This window comes from Mauremys mutica, chromosome 7 (assembly GCF_020497125.1).
Source record: "Mauremys mutica isolate MM-2020 ecotype Southern chromosome 7, ASM2049712v1, whole genome shotgun sequence".
In the NCBI taxonomy this organism is placed as follows: Eukaryota; Metazoa; Chordata; order Testudines; family Geoemydidae; genus Mauremys; species Mauremys mutica.
In genome coordinates, this window is record NC_059078.1 from 89,027,733 (window position 1) to 89,050,188 (window position 22,456).

At 43.6% G+C, this 22,456-nt stretch overlaps 1 protein-coding gene across 10 annotated transcripts in view; it reads left to right on the forward strand.

Annotated features, from left to right (window-relative positions):
- LRRC20 (leucine rich repeat containing 20) overlaps positions 1-22,456 on the forward strand; it is a 222,056-nt gene that overhangs the window by 181,962 nt on the left and 17,638 nt on the right. For 9 of the 10 annotated variants that reach the window (XM_045022637.1, XM_045022640.1, XM_045022636.1 and 6 more), the window contains one exon: positions 16,858-16,940. In XM_045022637.1, coding sequence (XP_044878572.1) covers positions 16,858-16,940 — 83 coding nt within the window. Of the gene's footprint in view, positions 1-16,857; positions 19,962-22,456 lie in introns of those variants that run through there. The other variant, XM_045022645.1, reaches the window with a different exon arrangement.

Here is a 22,456-nt window from a genome sequence, read left to right on the forward strand (position 1 = left end):
CTGGGAAATATATGGTTAGTGTAGTGTTCTGGATAACTCCTATGGAAGGTACTCTCATACCGGACTGACAGTCCCACTGGTACACGTGGTGATGTTAACACATACCATGGAGTCAGAGTTCCCAGGTATTCCATGAGCCTTGGCGGTGCCAGTGACTGGCCTGGTTGCCAGGGCAAAGGACCGCCCACCTCAGGGAATCCTGAAAAACCTCCTAAACTGGATGGTGCCACCACATTAGGTGGGGGAATGATATCCCTAAGCTGCTCTCTCTCTCTCTCTCTCCTGAATCCTGGCAATGATTGATTGTATCACACACAGATACCTGAACCACTTCTGTTATAGCACACTCCATTTCCCGAGCAACTTGAACCTCCAAAGGTGCTTCTCCTGCTCTGCTAAGAGCTGAGACAGTCTTTTCCTCAGAATCGCCTTCTCTCTCTCCCTCTGCAACATCTAGTTGTTTTCTAAAATGACAGTGTCTGGTTCACTTAACTCTTCCTCCTCAGGCGCTATGGTCGGAGGACTTCCCTTTTCTGCTGGCACATGAGCTCCCGTCACTTCACTGTCAACTTCCTCCTCTAACTCACCAGGTTGTTCCTCTGCATTCTCAGCTTCAAAAGCCATCTCCACACTAGCTAGTTCTCTCGCTCTCCTCCTTGTCATTGGGCCAACAGGCTGATCAATTCCTGTTGGTTCCACTAACCTGATAGGGATAGGAACCACTGCTGACTCATCTCCTGTCTCTCCTAGCTCCTTAGCCACCATAATCCATGGGGGTTCTACCTTATCTACAATCTCTGTCTGGACCCAGGTGCTTATGGTTACAAGCGCTCCTGTGGTCTCTCCCATACACCTTGCCTTATCTTTTTTGAGTGAATCACAACTGCTTTCTAACTTTCTGATCCAATCCAATAACTGACCACACTCTAGTTTATAACCTTCCAGTGACTTTAAACTGGCAGCTGCTCGTTTTTGCCACCCGTACACTTCCTCACGCAGCTCATGGTTGTGATGCTGACTCCATTCTAACTTTCTTTCCAAATCTTTTCCTTTACAGAAAAGAGAAAACTGCTCTTCGGAGGCTCCTTTAACTCCTGAATTTCCTTATCCTTCTTCTCTACAACTTTCTGTGCCTTATTGAGCAGCTCCACTTTCGCATTTAACTTCCGTCCTAGAAGACCACACGGTGACAACAAACATTCCATTGCAATTCCTTTCATTTCACTATCTTTTCTTTTCTTTCTCTCAATTTCAATTTCTAATATCTGACTCACAAGACCCCATGGGTTACTATGCTCGGAGAGAACTTCTCTATCTTTCAATTGCTCCAATCCTCCTCCATGTTCCCTAATGTATCCTCTGACAAAAGTTTCTAAGGCTATATCGCAGGCAGCCCCTACAGGCTCTCACTCATTTTCACTTTTACACTGAATATACTTAACCTTTAAAATAACAAGGAGGGAAACTTTAACATTATAACTTAACTCTAAATCTTAAATCTAAGTTAAGAAATCTAAAGACGTCTTACAAAACTAATAATAATAATAATAATAAATATACCCCAGACCGGTCCAACAATACTTTAAACAAGTCCCAGAAGAAAGGATGGGGGTAGGATCCTTCTCTTCCCTCGATGGCCAATGTGTATTAGCAGATCAAGAGGTAAAACCCCTGGCGGGACCTACTGAACAGAGGGGCAAATACTGCTCAGAGATGGCTCAAGGGGGGCAATCCAGAGGAGCTAAGGGGACTACCAAGGGGGTAACTGGAACTGTACAAGTTCTGAGCTAACCACGTTAATCAACTTCGTCACCACCATGAGTGTGGGTCATTGTGCCCAATGCAATTGCCTAATCAACACTCAGTACTCAAAAAAAATAAATAAACAAACACCCCTTATCGCGCGTACACTACCATTACTCCACATAAAACAAACAGACATAAAACAGTTAAACCATTTAACCCACAAGCTGCAAGGATTTAAAAAAGGAAGTATTATAAGGTCTCTGGGATCGATGCCCAGAATTTGTCTGTTACAAAGGAAACTGTTAGCAGACTATGCCCAATGACCAGGGCCGCCCAGAGGATTCAGGGGGCCTGGGGCAAAGCATGGGAGCTGCAGTGCTTGAACTCACCCGGCAGCGGTCCGGGTCTTCGGCAGCGGGGGGCCCTTCAGTCGCTCCGTGTCTTCGGCAGCGAAGGGCCCCCCGCTGCCGAAATGCCGCCGAAGACCCGGACCACTGCCAGGCCAGGGCTCTCGGGGGCCCTGTGGGGCCTGGGGCTGGGGGCAAATTGCCCACTTGCCCCCTCCTCTGGGCGGCCCTGCCAGTGACTAGGTCACACAGAGTTTTTCTTTTTAACTTCTTAAGTAAGTGCTAATCTGTTGACCTGAATTTGATGGGTTAGTTTTTATGGCTCGCCACTGATCGCATCCGACCAGAAGATGTATAGGTTCTTATCCAATTCAGACTATAGAGTTCAAGAACTCAGAGAGCTCTATATTGGGAGAGGATTCTTGGGGTGCTTGGCAAGAACACATGCACTGAGGACAATACCAAATTGATAAAATCTTTATTGCCATTAACATAAAAATAAGGAATGCAATGAAACATATAACTGCAAAACAGTAAAAGAATTCCAAACTCCTGGTGGTAACATTTCTATTATAAGTACCTTAACCTAACATACTCACACCCTTCCTTGAGAGCCTGGTAATAGGAGGTGAAGGACTAGCCTCACTCCTGGCATGCCTGATTACACGATGGTGCTGGCTTCCCCAGTGGTTAGGAATGTTGAGTAGTTATACTATACTGCACAAGCTGAGCTGATAGCATGATAGAAGATAGAATAGATAGATAAATGAAAAGATTGTCTATAGAGTATAGAACATAGCAGACCCTAAGAGCTAAAAAGCCTTCCTAGTCCTCTCTTACAAGGTATTTTATAGGATCCTGACCTATGCAAATCAGGCCCAGCCTATTATACCCAAATCTTATTTCCATACCCTAAGAAATGTATGGGTACCCTTCTCCTATAGGTTAGTGAATTATGACACTTACTTTCTAAATATCTTAATGAGAATTATCTCATTCCAAAACGGCCAACCTAGGCTCTCTTGCTGACCTCGAGTTGTAGTGTACCCTGCGGTTACCAACCAGTTGTAGAAGCCGGATAAACCTGTGATGTGGATAGTTCCTCCCTTAGGTTCCCCAAAATTTCAGGGACCATTCTTATCTATGCCAAAGGTTGCCAGCTTTTATGATGTCATATTTATAACTAATTCTACTTTTTGCTATATAGCAGATCTTATGGATCTTACAGGCCGGTAGGCTTCTTGCATTTCAGCATTTCAGCAAAACTTATTATTAGGAAACACTTGCTTCAACACATCCTAAATTCCAAGAAATTAATACTCAAAATATAAGAATAAAATGGATTAATTTCAGAAAAATAAATATATTAATTGATACTGCTGGCTGGATTAGTAGGATATAATAGCTAACAAAATAATCCTATTGTAGAATGAATATGCTGTAAGAATGGTTCATAGCCCTCCCATGTGATATCCCGTGTAAAATTTCAGAATTGAGGGTACAGTCTGTGTTTCTTTCCCTCCATCCTGCTGCGTCCAGTTTAACTGAGCTCTCTAGAAAAGTGCCCACTCATTGCTTAATCTGAACTGCTTCAACAAACGACTGCCAAATCTTCAGTGATATGATCTGAGGGATAAATTACAGATCTCTGGAAGTTGCTGGCAGAAATTGCATTTTGGCAGCCTGTCACTTTACATCAGTCGGAAAACTTCCCAGGTTCCTTCCAGAGAGCTAGATGTCTGTAGAGATGAAAAAGTATATTTAGAAGTACAACTTGCCACCATCATACTGTGTAATTAAAGCTTTTGGTTATCGTTGTGAAGATAAGCACTAACATATGGTTAACAAACAGAAAAGACAGGAAAAAAGCCACTGAAACTTATAGCTGCATCTTCTCATTTCAAATCTTGCATCACTCCATCTCAACTACACACACCACCTACGCTCCTTCTCCTTAACTCACTTCACCCATAATAAGGTGTAATAAACGGGAGTGCTGGTAAGAGATTAATCTTTATTTTCTGGCTCCAATTACCTGATATAGGTCAGGGTTACAGAAGTTTAATATCCTTGTCACATGACAGGGGACAATAGCAATTAATCCAGTAGCTCCTGGATCCAGTACTACCATCACCTAAGGCATGAGAGTTTAGATAGAAGCTCAGAAATAAAGCATTACATAAACAATAAATGCACACTATAAAAAAACCAATTTCAAAATGTTTTCAAGTAAAAAATTTTGCTGAAAAATTCCTGACCAGCTCTACATAGGAATCAATTTGCTGTCAACAATACACAGGTTTTTACTTGTGTGTTTTCTCCCAGGCACTGCTATTATTACCATAACTGGGAAATGAAATTCACTCTTTAGTATAATAAAGAAATTTCACATGGGGGGGTTAACTAAGGAACATAAAACAGCAATAATATTTTCACGTGACTTCTTTTAGACCATGTACCTTGTTAACAAAACCTCTGGGAGGGTCATACCAATGTGCGTTGAATCTGCAGCTTCCACTTCTATTCTTCTGAAGCTTTTAAAAAAATCATTCTTTTTCCATAGCTGTTTGCTTGAGAGTTAGAGGTTGTGTCAGATGTGTGTATGTTGTTTTGATTTAGATGGACTACATGAGCTAAAGATGTTAACATAAGCCAGTTACTGTTCAACATTAAACAATGTTAAAGAAGGACCAAGATTTGGTATACAGAGACTTCAGCCTGGTTAGTACCATGGCAACACACCATTAAAAATCCTTTTACCTTTTATTGAAAAGAAGGAAAAACAGTTAAAGCATTTGAAATGTAATGTATTAAGCCTTCCATTTTAACAACATGCCTTGTTCCCTTTACCTGGAGAGACATTTTAGAAGGAAAAGAGTCTTGTTTGATAGCTGGTCTTAGCTGGTATCAAAGACGGTAATAACTGTCCATTTGGGGAAAAGAGAAATTAGTGGAGATGGGATGGAGCTGTTGTTGTTGCTGTTGCTTTTAAAGTCTGATTCCATTCCGTCACAGATGGTGTTTGGGATACACTTGGTAGTGGTGGGACTGTCATCTCGGTACCTCACGCTGGTCTGGACTGGTCAGGACATGTCTCTGAATCAGGATGATGAAAGCCCTGGGTCTCAGGAGTTGGTGGGGGTGGCAGCCATGACACTGAAGCTTGCTTCAGTAGCTAATTTTTCTCCCCAAAATCTTTCTTTAAGGACCCAAAAAGGGAATGGTGGGCTGAATAGCCCATCTCCTCATTATTTTGTCCACCAATTAGGCCTACTATCTGACATACCAATGTTGATTCACTGATTTCTGGTTCCATACTTTTCTTGTTTGCCAAGCATGATCTTCACACAGTCCTTGAGTTATATAGGCAGGCCTTTTTGTTTGGACTGAGTTTTTTTATCTTCCTTTCATACCTTTTGCCATCAGCATTTGTTGTTAGAGGTTATTGTGACATCTTATGAACTTCCACATAATTTTTACATTTGAGTTCACAATTAGGGTAAACGTGTAGGCCCAATTATTACAACTCTGTGTGTGTGTGTGTGTGTGTGTGTGTGTGTGTGTGTGTGTGTAAGTTAAGGGGAGCTATGGAAGGAGACTATGGGCCAACATCTGTCCCCCTGTAACATTCAGAAACTCTTAAAACAAAATATGTGTCATGCTGATGTAACATTGCAATGTGACAACCTTTTATCCACCCAAGGAGGAGACCTATCACAGCTGACATGATGAAGCCAGTTAAATTGTACGTAACACAGCTGCTTAGGGCAAGAGACTGGCCAAGGCTGATGTTTGAGGAGGGTTTGTATACGTGTGTATAGTGCGAGTGTACTTTCTGTGAGCCCGATCCTGCAGCTGGGTGGTCATTTAGCATGTGGATGAGCAACAGAACTGGATCCTCTGCAAAGTCTGTGGTAATGTGCCATGTGTATGGCTTTAAAAACTCATTTTTTGTGGGATTGTACGTGTCTGCAAGAGTATTTGTGTGGGTGTGCCTGTGGGTTCAGTTTGATGTATATTTTTAGGGTGTGGTTTGGAGAGCTTGTCCCTGAAGGAGAGGTGAAACCGGTACAGCTTACCATCAAGAGCTGGTACACAGCTGACCTTACCGGTAGGGGGCAGCTTCCCCAACCAGCAATTTAAAAGGGTCCTGGGCTCCTGGCAGTGCCTGGAGCCCCTGGCCCTTTAAATCACCACCAGAGCCCCAGGGCTCCCGGCCACCACCGCAGCTACAGCTACCATGGGGTTCCAGCAGTGATTTAAAGGGCCTGGGGCTCCCGGCCACCGCTACCGCAGCCAGAGCCCCTGGCCCTTTAAATCGCTGCCAGAGCCCCAGGATAGCAGTGGCGATTTAAAGGGCCTAGGGATTCAAAGGCCCCGCCCCTTCCACCCAAGCGCTTGCCCCCTTTCCCCCCTGCTCAGGACCCCGGCCCTGCATACCAGTAAGTCCCTTAAGTTACTTTCACCTCTGCCCTGAAGGCTTGTGAACATAACATTTTAGTGGACGGTGAGTGCATAAGAACACTCTGTTGAATAAAATGCTTTTTGGAATATCTACAGATTTCCAGTAAATTTAAAACAAACAAATTGGATCCTCAGAGCTAATTATTTTTTCTTTTCCAAAAAAATAGTGCCCTTCCCAGCTGATTATTCTGGCTGGAGGAGGGAAGTTGACCCATTTATAATTAATAGAAAAATTCAGCTGTTACATCTGTGCACATGTCTGTGACTTCCATGCCTGCTTCCCTCAGCTAACTGATAAATAATGTTTTGGTGCAATCAGTGCTTTGCCAGGATGGCAGTTTCCAGCTGCCTTTTAATCAGCTCTGTAGCCCAGTTTAATCAATTCCAATTGCAGTTTTGGAGTGGGTCAGTCTGTTAGCATAAGAAACTTTATTAAAACAAAAAACATTTTTCTAAATAAATCAGTGAATTGAGTGCTGTTAAAAGGTACTCAGCCAATAGCCCTAGAAACTGAAATTCTCTCTACTTTATCCCATAACAGGGGAAGCAGCAGTGCAGGTTTCCACACAACAATGACCAACAAGGGACTTCTTATAGAGTAATTTAATCATTGGCCTCTCTGATGTGACGGCCAAATTGTTCACATCAGAACTGGCACTATCTGTCCATTGGGACCAGAACAGAGATCACCATCTTTTTTTCACGTACATATTCAACAGCTATCGGATGGTAACAACTTCTGCATTTGTTACATGGGCTATATTTGAATCATAAGCTAATTAACAGGCTTGTTTGTAGATTTTCAGAAAATTCATTCTATACTTATTTACACTCATTGTTCATACATAATAAAGAGGTTTCATCTCTGTTTTAAATGCCAGCCTAACAAAGCCTTAACTATGCAGACACTGTAACTATGCCATAATGTAGAAAAGCCATCAGTGGTGCACGACTGCCCACTGGGGCACTCAGACTAGAGTGATTTTTGGGAAGAGAGTAAGAAACATTTCCCTGGGCAGGTTCATTTGTTTGTCTGTCTGTCTGTCTGATTTAAACAGTGGCAGTGGTTTGCAGTTGTTGTGGATTTGGAATTTTAGATGGATTAGAGGCCCAGATGCAGATGAAGCAGTGAAAGGTATCATGATGAATTCACTTATCACATGCCTCTCGCCTCTGGATATCTGAGTAGATGTGGATATTGCATATGTGCATCACATTACTTAACACAGAACTGAAAAGTAACCTTTTGGGGGTGGAGTAGGGAAGCCATTATAATAGTGCCAGAAAACCGGCACATTTTAGAGTAAGGAATTGAAGACTTTCATATCTAATTAAAGCAAGGTGGGATTTGCTGTCTGTGAAATATTCGTCTCCTAACACCATTGTTGCCCAATCATTCACCACAGACTAACAGAGAAGATAAGCCACCTCCTGACTTTATTCAACCTCATCAACTGACTTTATTCTGGATACCTCCCATTCAAGGACTGACTAAGCCTGCCTCTGCTTACACTGAGTTCTAACAAGACCACAGCCTACTATGGTCAGACTAGAAGGTCTGTGAATAGAGATTTTTTGGCTGAATTTCTAGTTGCTTTTTGTCTCTGCTCCCAAGCCATTGCAGTATTTAATAGTCCTGTTTAAAGGAAAGAATCAGGAATGAAGTGCAGGTCATTTACATGCTTTTGCAGCCCTGGCTGTAGTCTCATTAGAATTTTTCGACTGATCTCTATTAGTTTCTAGCACCAGAAATCAGAATACCAATATCTATTGCTTTGTTTCCAAACATGATTAGTCAACTGAAACTGATCAAACATTTTCCACAAGGGAGAGCTGTGTAGGGCTCAGAATTGGCATAGCCAGTCAGGAGTGAAGCACTGTTACTTTCAAAACAGCTTTATAAGATACACACTCAAAGCTGTGACTTACTAACTCTTCCTTGGATTTTGGGCATCCACATATTAGAATTCATTGTATTTAATAGGCTACCATGATGTCATGAAAAATGGTATCGAGTCCCATTTTTGCAGAAAGTTCTGAAATCCCTCCAGCTCAGAATGGTCTGCAATACCTTCAGTGATTTACAAGTCCTGAAAAGAAATCTGTAAATACTTTTACAGCTCCAGAAATAAAACATTGTTTAGCATATGGCTCCTTTTTAAAAAAAAAAAATTAGACACCAGAGCAGGCAGGCCAGCAGGCAAAGGAGGGAGTGGAGAAGAGTATTCTAACAAGTCTTCCCTTAACCCCTTTCTGCCTTTGTTGAATGTGTTTATAGATAACCTGTTAAAGTTTGTTTGTGGAGCTGGCATTGCTTCTCTCCAGAGAACGTGTATAGACTCCTGATCTTTGTTTGCAGTTGCATCACTTTTCCAGTGGTACTGACCTTGCTGTCAATCGATTGTTCAGTTTGAAATAAGGAAGCTTTTCCCCAGTGAAAAGGGTAAAGAGGTATCCTAGAAATCTTTCTGTTCTTCTTATGTCTCTGATCTACCAGCCTTGAGCATGGCCCTTTTGATAATGTTTCAAAATACTAGCATCTTCATCTGCCTTGGATGGGACATTTGTCTTTTAACAAAGATGTGGCAGTTTACCAAAGGCTCAGGAAAATTTGTTTCCAGTCAGTTTTCTGTTTCTAACACCTCTCTGTTTTCCCTGCGATAAAACGAACAGCATGTTTGCCTTGTATAATGTTACGATATCAACTCCCTCCAGCCCACTTTTGGACACAACAGACCTGTCAATCACCCTGCAATAGCAGACAGCATGTGCAATAGAACGGTGACCAGATTAGCTGCTCATCTCCAATTTTGATAGAAAAACTGTTTTAGATTTTTATAATATGTTAATGGATATTCCTTTTAATCTTTTTGTGCCTGGTCTTAAGTTAAATTATTTATGTTTTGCACAGGCGCTGACTTTAGATTTTGCCAGTGGGTGCTCCTTTCCGCCCCTCCCCCATGCAAGCGGCGGGCAGGGCCTCAGAGGGAAGAGGCCAAGTGGGGACGGTGATTTGGGAGGGGAGTACGGGTGGGGCCCTAGGGGGAAGATGCTGAGCAGGGACAGGGCCTCAGGGCAGAGCAGGGGGCGGAGCTGCAGTCTGGGTGCCCAGGCCGCAAAAGATTAATCCGGTCCTGCTGGTGCTGAGCACCTCTACCCCCACCCCCTTTTTTTTGGTGGGTCCTTACGCCCCAGAGCACCAATGAAGTCGGGGCCTGTGATGTTTTGCAACTGGAGTGCTCTCTCTCTTACTAAAAAGTTAAACAGGTTTCCCAAAGACCATGGCAATTGTATTGCTACTTAATGTTTCACTGTAAGACCGGGAAATTTGTGTAGTTGTGTTGCTTGATGTCATGGCTCCTGCAGCTTTGCTGAAACTCTTAAGATTTTGGAAGTTGTCCTGAGCAATCAAAAAATCCCCAAAAGCTTAAGTCTCAGGCCAAAAATCAGATGTTAGGCAAGTATGGATGTTGCGTACGTTTTATAATAAGGAGAAGAAACTAAATTATATGTCCAGCTTTGCACACAAACATTTCACTGTAAGTTAGCATTATGCAGCTTTTAGCCTTTGGAGATTATTGTATGTGAGAATTTAATGCAAATTTTTATTATATGGTGTTTAATTCTCTTTTGCACCTGTTTGTTGGCCTCAGGCAAATCTGTCAACCATTCTTCCATAGCTGAGAGAGCACATGCAGCACAGTTTGCGAGGGACTGAGAACAATTACCAGGCAAACTCCTTTTTACAAAGTTAGTTGGAAATCTTTGCCTATTATTGTAGAAGTGTCTGGAAACCTCTTTAAACTAATACGGAAGTCTAAGCTGAAGACTAGGATGGCTGGAGGAAGGAACACCTTGCATTGATGCAGGAAGCTATAGCCAGAGACTCTGACTTCAAAGGAATGGGATTCAGAGCCTTTGTGCAACATATGCCCAGCTATGCAGAATGTACCAATTTGACAGACAGAATTGGGACTTTTTCATTTCACTGTATTCACCAATAACTGTTCCATCTTATCTTTGGTTTGCAGCTGTTTGGCTCCTAATGATCCATATGGTTCTTTGTCAGCATGACTATACCATATGATTTGTATTTATTTATTATATACTTTCCAGTGACTTTAGAAATTGGAGTCCAGAGAAATGACTTCTTTTGCACTCTGGTCACTTGCATTATGTTAAGCAGTTATACTGGACGTTGATGTGTGTGTATTAACTCCATAAGGCTCCGCCCAGCTCTCAGGCAGTGAAACCATGTCTGTGGCCACAGAAATTTGACACTCTGACTACTGTTTGGACCCCCGACCACACACAAAATTGTTACCAGTGGTGCACAGGCATTCACACAACCATTGAAACTGCACAAATAGGCATCTTGCTACTAAAGGGTTCAGAGGGCCAGAAAGAGCTTTTATAAAGGCGCCCTATGAACAATCAGGACGTCTGCCTAGAGCCTTCCCTGGCCCCTCCTGCCTGGTTTCCTGCTATCATTGTAAAGAAACAGTGCATCTTTAAAGGTTCCTATGGGCTTTATTCCTTACTCTTTTAAAGCCCTATCAGAACAGAAGTTTCATTTCAGCCAGCTGACCTCTGATGACACTTTTAAATAAAAGGAGATATTGAACAGCTCCAGGGCTGAAAGTAACGTAAAGGACTTACCGGTACGCAGGAGTCCTGAGCGGGGCCTCAACCAGAAGAAGCGGGGGCGGGGCCTTTCAAGATTTAAAGGCCCTGGGGCTCCGGCTGTGGCTGGGAGCCCCAGAGCCTTTAAATCACACTGGAGCTACCAGCTGCAGAGGTGGCTGGGAGCTCCGGGCCCTTTAAATCACCGCGGGAGCCCTGCCACCACTACCCCAGGGCGGCAGGGCTCAGGCTAGGGCTGGAGTAGCGGCAGCAGGGCTCCGGCGGTGAATTAAAGAGCCCAGGGCTCCTACCACTGCAGGGAGCCCTGGGCCCTTTAAATCCCCGCCAGAGCCCTGCCGCCGCTGGAAGGGCCTGGGGCTCCCCACAGGGGCCAGAGCTCCGTGACCTTTAAATCCTCTCCCGAGCCTGGCTGCCGGAGCTCCGGCAGTGATTTAAAGGGCCCGGGGCTCCTTGCAGCAGCTGGAGCCCTGGGCCCTTTAAATCACCGCCGGAGAAGCCAGTCCAGTCCGGCTTACTTTCACCTCTGAACAGCTCATTTCAGCAGATTCCCATGGCCGACTTATTATTGGGCCCAAGCTTTGGGGGATTTAAAGGTTTTTCATAAAATCTTCCACAAGTGCTAGCAATGTCTTTTTACCATACGCTTCATCTGTGTTCTTAGCATGGGTTGTCTAACTCTTTTAGAGCAGATCTAGACAACGTGGTGCTAAAATGCCAGCAGCCATTCTATACACGCACTCCTATTGGTGCTGGTGTCTGTGCAACAAAAAAAAGCTCAATATGGAAAAGTCTTAGCAGCAGCACCCTTAGCACCATGCCTGAGCGTGATCAGTGACCTGCTGGAGTGTCTTGTGATGGGTTCAGTTCCATCAAGTGACTTTCACCTTCTCAGCAGGCACCTCTATATGAACTGATGTTCACATCCAGGGATGGCATCTCTGTTAATTAAACAGTAGTGTTACCTGGGCACTATGTGGGACCTTTGCCCCTCTATTATTATTTCAGCTGACCTGGGATGGCACTAACAGTAAGAAGTTGGCAGGCATTAATATATTGAGCAGTAGGAGGATTTTTTTTAAATTCTGTTCCACATTTTGTTTTCACTTCTAAACAGGAAAAAAATCAAAGTATTAAATTAGGTTGTAAAATGTAAAACAGAGAAAAAAAACAAAAAAAATCCACCTTCTTCTCTTAACCAAATTTTCTGATGTTGGGAGGCATTAATAACCCTGTCATCTGTATTTTAGCCACCAGCACCAGCAAGACTCCATGTTTTCCCCTGCTCAAGAAGACTATCCCCAGGGATTGCCTTCAGAGCCCATCAGTGCTCACTGATGAGTAACATGAATTGCTCCCCTCTCCTGTGAGTCTTAAGTTCTTTGCTTTTCCAGCATTTCCAGATCCTGTTGACTCCAGGGAGAGAGATTCTATTTTCTTAAAGAGTCTTTATTCCAGTTGCTTTTCTCTTCCATCCCCTGAGAATCCACAAAATATGCTAGGAGGAGAAATGCTATGATTCAGAGGGTTACCACTATAAAAACATCATGGTGCTGTAGTGTTTTGCATCAGTACAGATCATAGAATCTTAGAAATGTATGGCTGGAAGGAATGTCAAGGTCATCAAGTCCAGCTCCCCTGCGTTGAGGCAGAACTAAGTACACTTGGACCATCCCTGGCAAGTGTTTGTCTAACCTGTTCTTAAAAATATCCAATGATGGAGATTCCACAACCTCCCTTGGAAGCCTATTCCAGAGTTAACTATCCTTATAGTTTGAATTTTTTTCTGCTATCTAACCTAAATCTCCCTTGCTGCAGATTAAACCATTACTACTTGTCTTACCTTCATGGACATGGAGAACAATTAATCACCCTCCTCTTTATAACAGCCTTTAACATAGTTGGAGATTATTATCAGGTCCCCCTCAGACTTCTTTTCTCAAGACTAAAAATGCCCAGTTTTTTTAATCATTCCTCATAGGTCAGTTTTTCCAAACCTGTTACCATTTTTGTTGTTCTCCTCTGGACTATCTCCACTATGTCCACATTTTCTAAAGTGTGGCACCCAGAACTGAACACACCACCAACGCTGGGGCCTCACCAGTGACAAGTAGAGCGGGATAGTTACCTCCCGTGTCTTTTATACAACATTCCTGATCATCCATCCCAGATTGATATTAGCCTTTTTCCCAATTCATCACATTGTTAATCCATATTCAATTTGTGATTCACTCTAACCCCCAGATCCTTTTCAGCAGTAGCCAGTTATTCCCCATTTTATAGTTTGTAGTTGTGCATTTGATTTTTTCCTTCCTGAAAGCAGTACTTTGCACTCATCTTTATTGAATCTTATTGATTTCAGATCAATTTCCAATTTGTCAAGGTCATTTTGAATTCTAATCCTGTCCTCCAAAGTGCTTGCAACCTCTGCCCCGCCCCTCAGCTATGTGTCATCTGCAAATTTTATAAGCATACTACTAAACCCAGGACTGACCCTGTGAGACCCCACTAGATACGCTTTACCAGTTCGACCGTGAACCATTGATAACTACTCTTTGAAGTTGTGTACCCACCTTATAGTAATTTCATGTAAACCCCATTTCCCTTGTTTGCTTATGAGAATGTCATGTGGGAATGTGTCAAGACATAGCATATTTATTGCTTTCCTCTCTCCATTAGGCCAGTAATTCTGTCAAAGAAGGAAATTAGGTTTGTTTGGCATGATTTGTTCTTGACAAATCCATGCAGGCAATTGCTTATAAACCTATTACAAATTGATTGTTTAATCATTTGTTCCAGTATCTTTCCAGATATTGAAGTTAGGCTGGCTGGTCTATAATTTCTTGGGTCCTCTTTGTCTCCCTTTGTAAAAACTGGTGTACTATGTTTGCACTTCTCCAGCCCCCTAGGACCTCACCCATTCTCCATGAGTTCTCAAAGATACATCATTATACATCAGTGTGTAATATGTCAACTTGATGCATCATCACAACAGGTAAGCACTACCTCAGTGTGGTATGATGCCCAGAATTACTATGAGACTAATCTTGCAGGACACAAGCCTGGCCCAAGAAAACCAGGATGGTCCCATACATTTTAGTTCAAGTGGCTTCCTGGTAGGGAGCTTGAGGCTTGGGGAACTGAAGTGAGAGTGTAGGCTCCAGTAACTATTTAACAAATCTTTAAAACCTACACTGCAGCTGCTTTCTCCTCTCACCAGTACACCCAGTGCAGACATGCACAGCTGTGTACCCTGGTTCCTGTACACAGGGCCGCCCAGAGGATTCAGGGGGCCTGAGGCAAAGTGGGGGAGCTGCGGCGCTTGTACTCACCCAGCAGCGGTCCGGGTCTTCAGCGGCATTTCAGTGGCGGGGGGCCCTTCAGTCACTCCACGTCTTTGGCACCACTAAAGGGCCCCCCACCGCCAAAATGCCACTGAAGACCCGGAGTGACTGAAGGGCCCCCCACCGCCGAAATGCCGCCGAAGACCCAGACCACCACCGGGCCAGGGCTCGTGGGGCTCCTGCGGGGTCTGGGGCCTGGAGCAAATTGCCCCACTTGCCCCCTCCCCTGGGCGGCCCTGCCTGTACATTACAATTTGTAACATTTTAATGGGCGTCTGTGACATGCCTCAATAAATATCTCCATCATTAATACAGCAGACACCAGATTCAAGGCCCCACCCCATGGAAACACAACATAGTAATCAGCCTCCTCTGGTGTGTTCTCCCACAGCTGCCAGTGGCTGTCTTCTATGGGGTCGCCAGTACGACTGCTGGATTGTAGTTGGTGCCTATATTTCCATCCTCCATCTCCAATACAATTACACTGATGCTGGAGAAAGGACTGCTTTATCATTAATCATTTTTATAAGGCACAGAGAAAATAGACATAAATAATCCAAAGAGAGAAGAAGAAGAATCTTGAGGTATTCACATCTGCAGTTGCAGTTCAGAGCTTCTTGCATAAATATGAGGGCACAGGGTACAGGACTTCTGCCACTGCTCTAATCTCACTTCAGGCCTGAATTCTCATCTGGAGTCTCTTGGGATCAAATCTGAACAAGAGTTACATTGTCATGTTACTGAAGAAGATTGGGAAGTCTTGGTAAAACAGAATATACAAGCCCCTATTAATATTAAATACAAGGCATGTGAATTTGAGTGACATGACCATTATTTTATATTTCCCCCAGTCTTCACACGGCTGGGAAGTGTGATGCAAGTTGTCTAAGACTTGGAACAGGAAGGAAATATTTTGTTCCATTCCATTGATTTTTGCCATGAGCTTTGAAGACTAGAGAGGTGTATTCATACTCTTTCACACATCTATATTCAGAATCTTGAACTGGATCCCTTTCTAGCTTTCTTACAGGTGAGGAGGTTATCACCATATTTTTTCAAAAGACCTGTTGGGGAGAACAGTACATAGCAGGAGCTCTCTGGCAGCCAAGATAAAAAAATCTACTCAGTGTGATGCAAAAATTCAGTTCTTTTTCTCCATACAGGTAGGGGAATATCTCAAGAAGCCTTTTGGACAAGAATGTCTGAAAAGTTGTCTTAAAACCATACCACAAAACAAGGCAGTGTTCTTCATGGTGGGGATTCTTCCTTACAATGTGTTTTACCATAGACAGTGCAATGGGTCCCTGATCTTGAATGGGACCCCTGGGCATTAGAGTAATGCAAATAATAAAATCAGTAATTCTGTGAACATCAATGAAGTATTCCCAAGTATTTTCTGTAAGGCTGGGTAAATAGGGCAGCTGCACATCTGTTTACATTGTGGTAACTGTATCTTTGTGAAAGAAATGACAGAAACATAATTTCTTTATTGTTTAATTAAAGCTTACAATATGCAGAATGCACCCAAATGTAGAGAGTTTTCAGAATGTTAAGATTCACGATTCCTCACCCAGACAAGTTTTCTCCTGTTCTGAATGTTAATAAGTTTTTTCTCTAAGGGGAAGAGAAGAGGGGTTTGATCTGTGCATTTCAATGAGACAGAATCCCCTCAGATAGATTGTCCTAAATGGTTTTCCCCAACAATGTCCGAGTTCCTGGTGAGCAGCAGAGCTGCTAAATTGTGTTAGATGTTTGCAGTATCCCATAACTCAAATGGCTTTTCCTCAAACTTTCCAGAAATAATTCACTTCTGGGCTGAGACCAGGCATGGACAATTCAGCCTAAAGGAAATATTTTTTAGAACCTGATGAGTGTGTGAAAACAAGATCTTATAATAAAGTCACGTTCGTGCCTTCAGTGATAGCTTTATCTCCAAAATCAGTCAGCAACACTGGTACCCATCTAAAGCAAGGCCACTCATTGTACTCCCAGCTTCCTGGTTCCATTCTCTGAGGGTGTAATTTATATACCTTTACTGCAGTTAAACCCTCTTCTTATGAATAAATAATTGACATAGAAATTGGAGCATTACCAGAGCTTCGAAACCCTGAGCTCTTGGGCTTCAACTACTCACAGAGAGCAGCTGCCACCATCATTCACCATCTCACATTGAATTCATTTCATTTCACAGACTGATTGCACCTAGGAATGCGAGTGACAATGATCGTAAATTCCAAAGGACCTTGACCATCTTATGTGCGTCTCTCTCGTAATCCAGGTGGTTGTTTATTTTGTGCATGTTCTTCTTGTTCCAGATGTCCCTGTTGAGAAACTTTCTTCAATGGAGTCGCTGCAGAGTGTAAACCTGAAGTCAAATCCCTTGAACGAGGAAGTCCAGGTGATTGCCAGGCCGCTGATAAAATTTGACCTCCTGGTGTCTCCAAGGGGAGCACATGCTGCTCCGCAAGCCTGAAACACAGACTTTGGTTGCGTGGACTTGGTGTGACTTCAGTTGAGAATGGTTTTAAAGGGAAAGCTAGGGGATCTGGCTGCAGGGCATGCTGATCTAGAATGGCTCCACCGGCTTTTGCAAGCTGCATCACTCCTGCGTGTGTGAGGTTTTGTGGATGTGAGGAGTAGGATGGGGATGATTGGGGAGGGGGGTTCAGAATCGGTATTTCATTGATAGAGAGTGGATCTGCTTATTGTTATTTCTTTGCAGCTGTCTAAAATACACCGAAATGCAGTGAGGCCCTAGTAAATCGCTATTTGATAAAGGAATAAATCTGTGAAAAGATTAAACTTCCAGGGCCACAGAAGGGAAAGTGCAAGGCAGAAATAGATCAGATAAGAGACTCAGTCTCCTGAGTGTATTTTCTATGCACCAAACAAAACTAGAAATAGTCTCAACAGCAGAGCCTTCTACGAGTCTGACAAGGAAGAGACCTATTAGAAGAATAACACTTTGCTTCAGCAGAGATCAGTGTAATAGCCTACTCCATTCCTGTATCACTCAAAGCCCTGTTATTCAGGGTGAAGCATGGTGTGGAGCAGAAGAGTGCTGGAAGGAGGCTCTGTCCCGTGAATAATGGGAAAACACTTGTTTACACAGCCTTGCTGGTCCAGGATTGAATGAAAATACTCTGTGAATGGACTTTTCTGTTCAACTAGTTTGATCTTGGTGGCTTACCCATAGGATCTGAGCCAACTGTTATAATGGAGCATATTAACTGGGCACCACTAGGAGCATCAAAACAAGACAGTAAAACTTGTCTTACAGTAAAGAGGTCCTCTTGGGAAAAGTATCCTATTTACAGACAACTCATTTTCTTCTCTAGTTCTTCATTCAGCATTTGATTGACAAGGCATAATGATCAACTCCCCCCCCTTTTTTTTTTGACCGATTAGTTGATTTTGTCCAAGATAAATAATTTCTGTTAAGCCTCCTAGGGCTTGTCTTCATTGCAAAGTTAACTCAAATTATAATTTGAATGTTGCCCTTAACTCAAGTCCCATCCACACACACACACTCTTTACTGAAGTGTGGTGGTACTTTTAAGTCAAGTTGGCTGGCCAGAGAGGGAAGGTATAGGCCAGAACTCAAGTGAGCACAATTCGTCAATTGCTAACATAGGCTAGCTCCACTCGAGTGCCAACAGTCCTCCAATGTCTTCCCGCAATTCCTTCCCTGTGCCTAGAAAGGACAGAAAAGTTCTCTCACAATTTACTGGAAAATAATTCAGAGAATGGCTTATTTTGCTACATCACTAAGAACCATGGATTGTGTGTGTTCCCAGCAGTCTTAGTGACACACACTAATGAGTGCAGCTCCAGAGTGGCTACAACAGCTCAAGTGTTATATCACAGTGAGCTAGGCTTGCTTGAGCTAGGCTAACTTGAGAGGAGTAACTCAAGTGTAGATAACTTGTGTAATACTAGGACTGGCAGTGCATTGACATTAACAAGAGCAGGGGTGAAGGAATGTTCAAACATGTTTGGAAACCTGTGGTTTCTGCATGTCACTCCAGTATATGTTAGTTCTGGTTTTAGTGATCTCTCTGAGTGTGTTCTGTCATGAGCTGCTCACTGCTTGTCCCTTATTAACATGGTAGGTATATTTTGCTTGAATAGATTTTAACCTAGTTTCCTGTTGCTGGGGATCAAGAGAGAATCTGGTGGATGGAAGAACCAGAAAATTTAACTTGCTGGTGAGAAATGATCTCTGGTGGGTGGTTCAAAACAAAAAGGCAATACATTAATCTGTTTGTTTCATCCTCTTGAATAGTGTTTTCCACAGAATATAGACATATGCTGGATGTGCCTAATACATACATGTGGATATTATTGTTTCCCCTTTCTGACCCAAGCAGCTAGTCAAAGTTTAGGGCCCCAGGGATATCCCAGCTGGAAGTAGAGTCTTTGATGCAATCTAGTTTATTTACAAGGAATGTACAAAGTCCTGCTTGTCCGAATGCAGGGGGAACCAAGAGCAAAAGGAGCAGTTTCTTATCTGACAACCCCATGCCTCTTTAGCCAACACTAGATGCAAAACACTAGACCCACTAGACTCACTATCTAGCTTTTTCCAAGGTCAGCTGTGCTTACAGGCTTGTGCTTGGCCTCTCAGTCTGCCGGCTCTGTTTCCAGCTTGTCTTTTTTACTTACACAAACACACACACACACACACACACAGATACCCAGTCAGACACTTCATCATCCACAGGGTGCTAGTTTCTCGGCAGACACTGTTAAGACTTGTTTTTAGTGTGGCCCCTTACAGGGCCGGCTCTAGGCACCAGCGTTTCAAGCATGTGCTTGGGGCGGCCCTTTTCAAGGGGTGGCACTTTTCAAGGGATGGCATCCCCCCTTTTTTTTTTCTGCTTGGGGCAGCAAAAAACCTGGAGCCGGCGCTGACCCCTTAAGTGTTTCTTACAACACACAGTTTGTGCAGGGTGAGTTCACACATCAGTTTGAACAAGGTTTTAACTCAGCCCCTAACAAGATTCCACCCAGCTCATAACTTATAAATGGGGAAACACTCCTTTCATTGGGGATACATTTATGTCCTTACTGCTCACTTCAGCTCTAAAAGGTTGGCTGCTTTCAAATATTGGTATTAGTGGCAAGTTGGGTACAAGGTTTTGTTATGCTAGACCCACCTTATTCACGATGAAACTTTACTTTGAAATAAAATAGGTGGTTGGTTTAGTAACATTCGCCAATTAGTAGAAGCAGTGATATGGATTCCTAAAGCTCTACTGACAAAAAGTAATTTTCATTTAATCAGCATGTGAAATGTCAAGTGCCAAAATAAATATACCCTTGTGCTACGTCTCGTGTATGCTCACCTCCCAGAGAGCAGTTTTGTTCTTCCCATCTGGCCTTCCTTGATTATAAAAATGATGCCTTTAAACAGCTGCTACATCCTGTGAACGGGACATTCTTTTTTGCTCTGGCTTTGAAATCAATATTGCCTGTGCTTTCTTTTTTAAAATCATAATCTTGATTCCAAGTTCCTGACTTAAGAAGTGGTGTGTGCGTGTTTGAATATAATGCAATATATATTTTCTTCATTTTTTCGTGACTGCACATTGATGTCAGATAAATCAACATTGTACTTCTTCAGTTACAGAGATGATTAGAATATGGTAGCATGTTATTTCAGATTACTTTCAGATTCCATGACATGGGACATCCATAAAAAGAGCATAGAGGAATATGACAGGTTCACACGATATTTGCAGGGCCTGATCGTTTAAAATTCATTGCATACCACAAGCCATTCATCTAATTAGTAAACAAAAAACAGACTACTCATGTGTTTGAGATTTAAACTTATTACAGAATATGCACCAGGGAGTTCCCTAATGGTGACTGATACCTTATCTAGGAGCCCTATTGATTATCCAGATTCTTCAAAGGCTGTAAAAGACACAGAAGCACACATGGGTGCCATATTGAGTGGCCTGCCAACCTCACTTCAGAAATCAGAATTGATTAAAATAGTCGTTAGTGATGATACACAACTGCAAATGGTATCAGATGTTACTTAGCAGAGGTCCCAGATCCAGCCCTTGCCTTCCATGCATAGTGAGGAGAAGTCTGAAGATCTGATGATCTGTGCTGATTGTACGGAAGCCCACAATCCTTGCAGGATCACATGAAGGAAGAGATCCAGGAGGGACATCAATGCCTCAGAAAGCACCAGGAACAAGCCCCAGTGTGTGACACCCACTTAGGCCTGGTCTACACTAGGACTTTAATTCGAATTTATCAGCGTTAATTCGAACTAACCGCTCAACCGTCCACACCAGGAAGCCATTTAATTCGAACTAGAGGGCTCTTTAGTTCGAATTTGGTACTCCACCCCGGCAGGTGGAGTAACGCTAAATTCGACATGGCTAGCTCGAATTAGGCTAGGTGTGGATGCAAATCGAACTTAGTAGCTCCGGGACCTATCCCACACTGCACCACTCTGTTGACGCTCTGGACAGCAGTCCGAGCTTGGATTCTCTGCCCAGCCACACAGGAAATGACCCGCGAAAATTTGAATTCATTTTCCTGTCTGGGCACTTTGAATCTGACGTTCTGGTTGCACATCGGGGCGAGCTCCGCAGCACCTGCCACGATGCAGAGCTCTCCAGCAGAGGAGTTCATGTAATCTCTGAATAGAAAGAGGGACCCGGCATAGACTGACCGGGAACTCTTCGATCTGATCGGTGTGGGGGGCGAGTAGTCTGTGCTTTCGGAGCTGCGCTCCAACAAACGGAATGCAAAGACCTACGAGAAGGTCTCGAAAGCCATGAAAGAGAAAGGATACAGCCGGGATGCGATGCAGTGCCGCGTGAAAGTCAAGGACCTAAGACAAGGGTATCAAAAAGTCAGAGCGGCAAACGGACGCTCGGGAGCACAGCCCCAGACATGCCGCTTCTACGAGGCACTGCATGCCATTCTAGGTGGGTCTGCCACCACTGTCCCAACAGTGACGGTGGACTCCGAGGACGGAATAGTGTACCGGGACAGTTCCTCCTCGATGTTCGCCGATGGGGAAGCTGAGGAAGGGTCTTTTGAGGACGGCGCAGGTGACAGCGAACACACTCCCGCTTTCCCTGACAGCCAGGATCTCTTCATCACCCTCACAGAGATCCCCTACCAACCCTCCCCTGCCGTTAACCCGGACTCGGAATCAGGAGAAGGATCAGGCGGTAAGTGCTACACACGTATAAACATTTATTTTTTGTAACATTGTTATAGAAAAAATAGAAACTGTATTTACAAAATTCTAAATATTAAACTATATAAAGAGAAGGTCCACACAAATGGGGATAGAAAAATAATCCTCTAGCGACATTTCCACGAAGGTGTCACTCAGTTCCTCGCAAAGCCTCCGCATGAGGTTCGTCGGAAGAGGTGCCTTGTTGGGCGCTCCGTGGAAGCAGACTCTTCCACGCCAGGACATCCGAATATAGAGTGGAACCATTGCCTCGACTAGCATTGCTGCATATGGTCCTGGTCTGTGCAGTGCGTCCCGTAACATCCTGTCTTTCTGGGCACGAGTGACCCGCCTCAGGGTGATCTCGTTCTGCAAATACTGCATCTAAGTAGGGCAATTAGTGTAGTGTTACTATTGTTAATGGTTTACAATTAGGTTGCATAACAATGACCCTCGACTAACAGCCACGTGCGAGAGGCCACAGAGAACAAGCATCCATTGATCGTTCCCGTGCACTGGCGGGAGGGGCTGCAAAAGGCTCATCCTTTCTGCTTTGCACATTTCCTTTAGCAGGAGAGCACAGCTAACCACTAACTGATAAGCAGTATGTACTGTAAGGCTTACCAGGACTTTGTGCAAGAGGGATGCAGCTGTCTCCTCGCTTGTGTGCTGTCCAGTGCAATGGCTCCGCCAATGAGAGC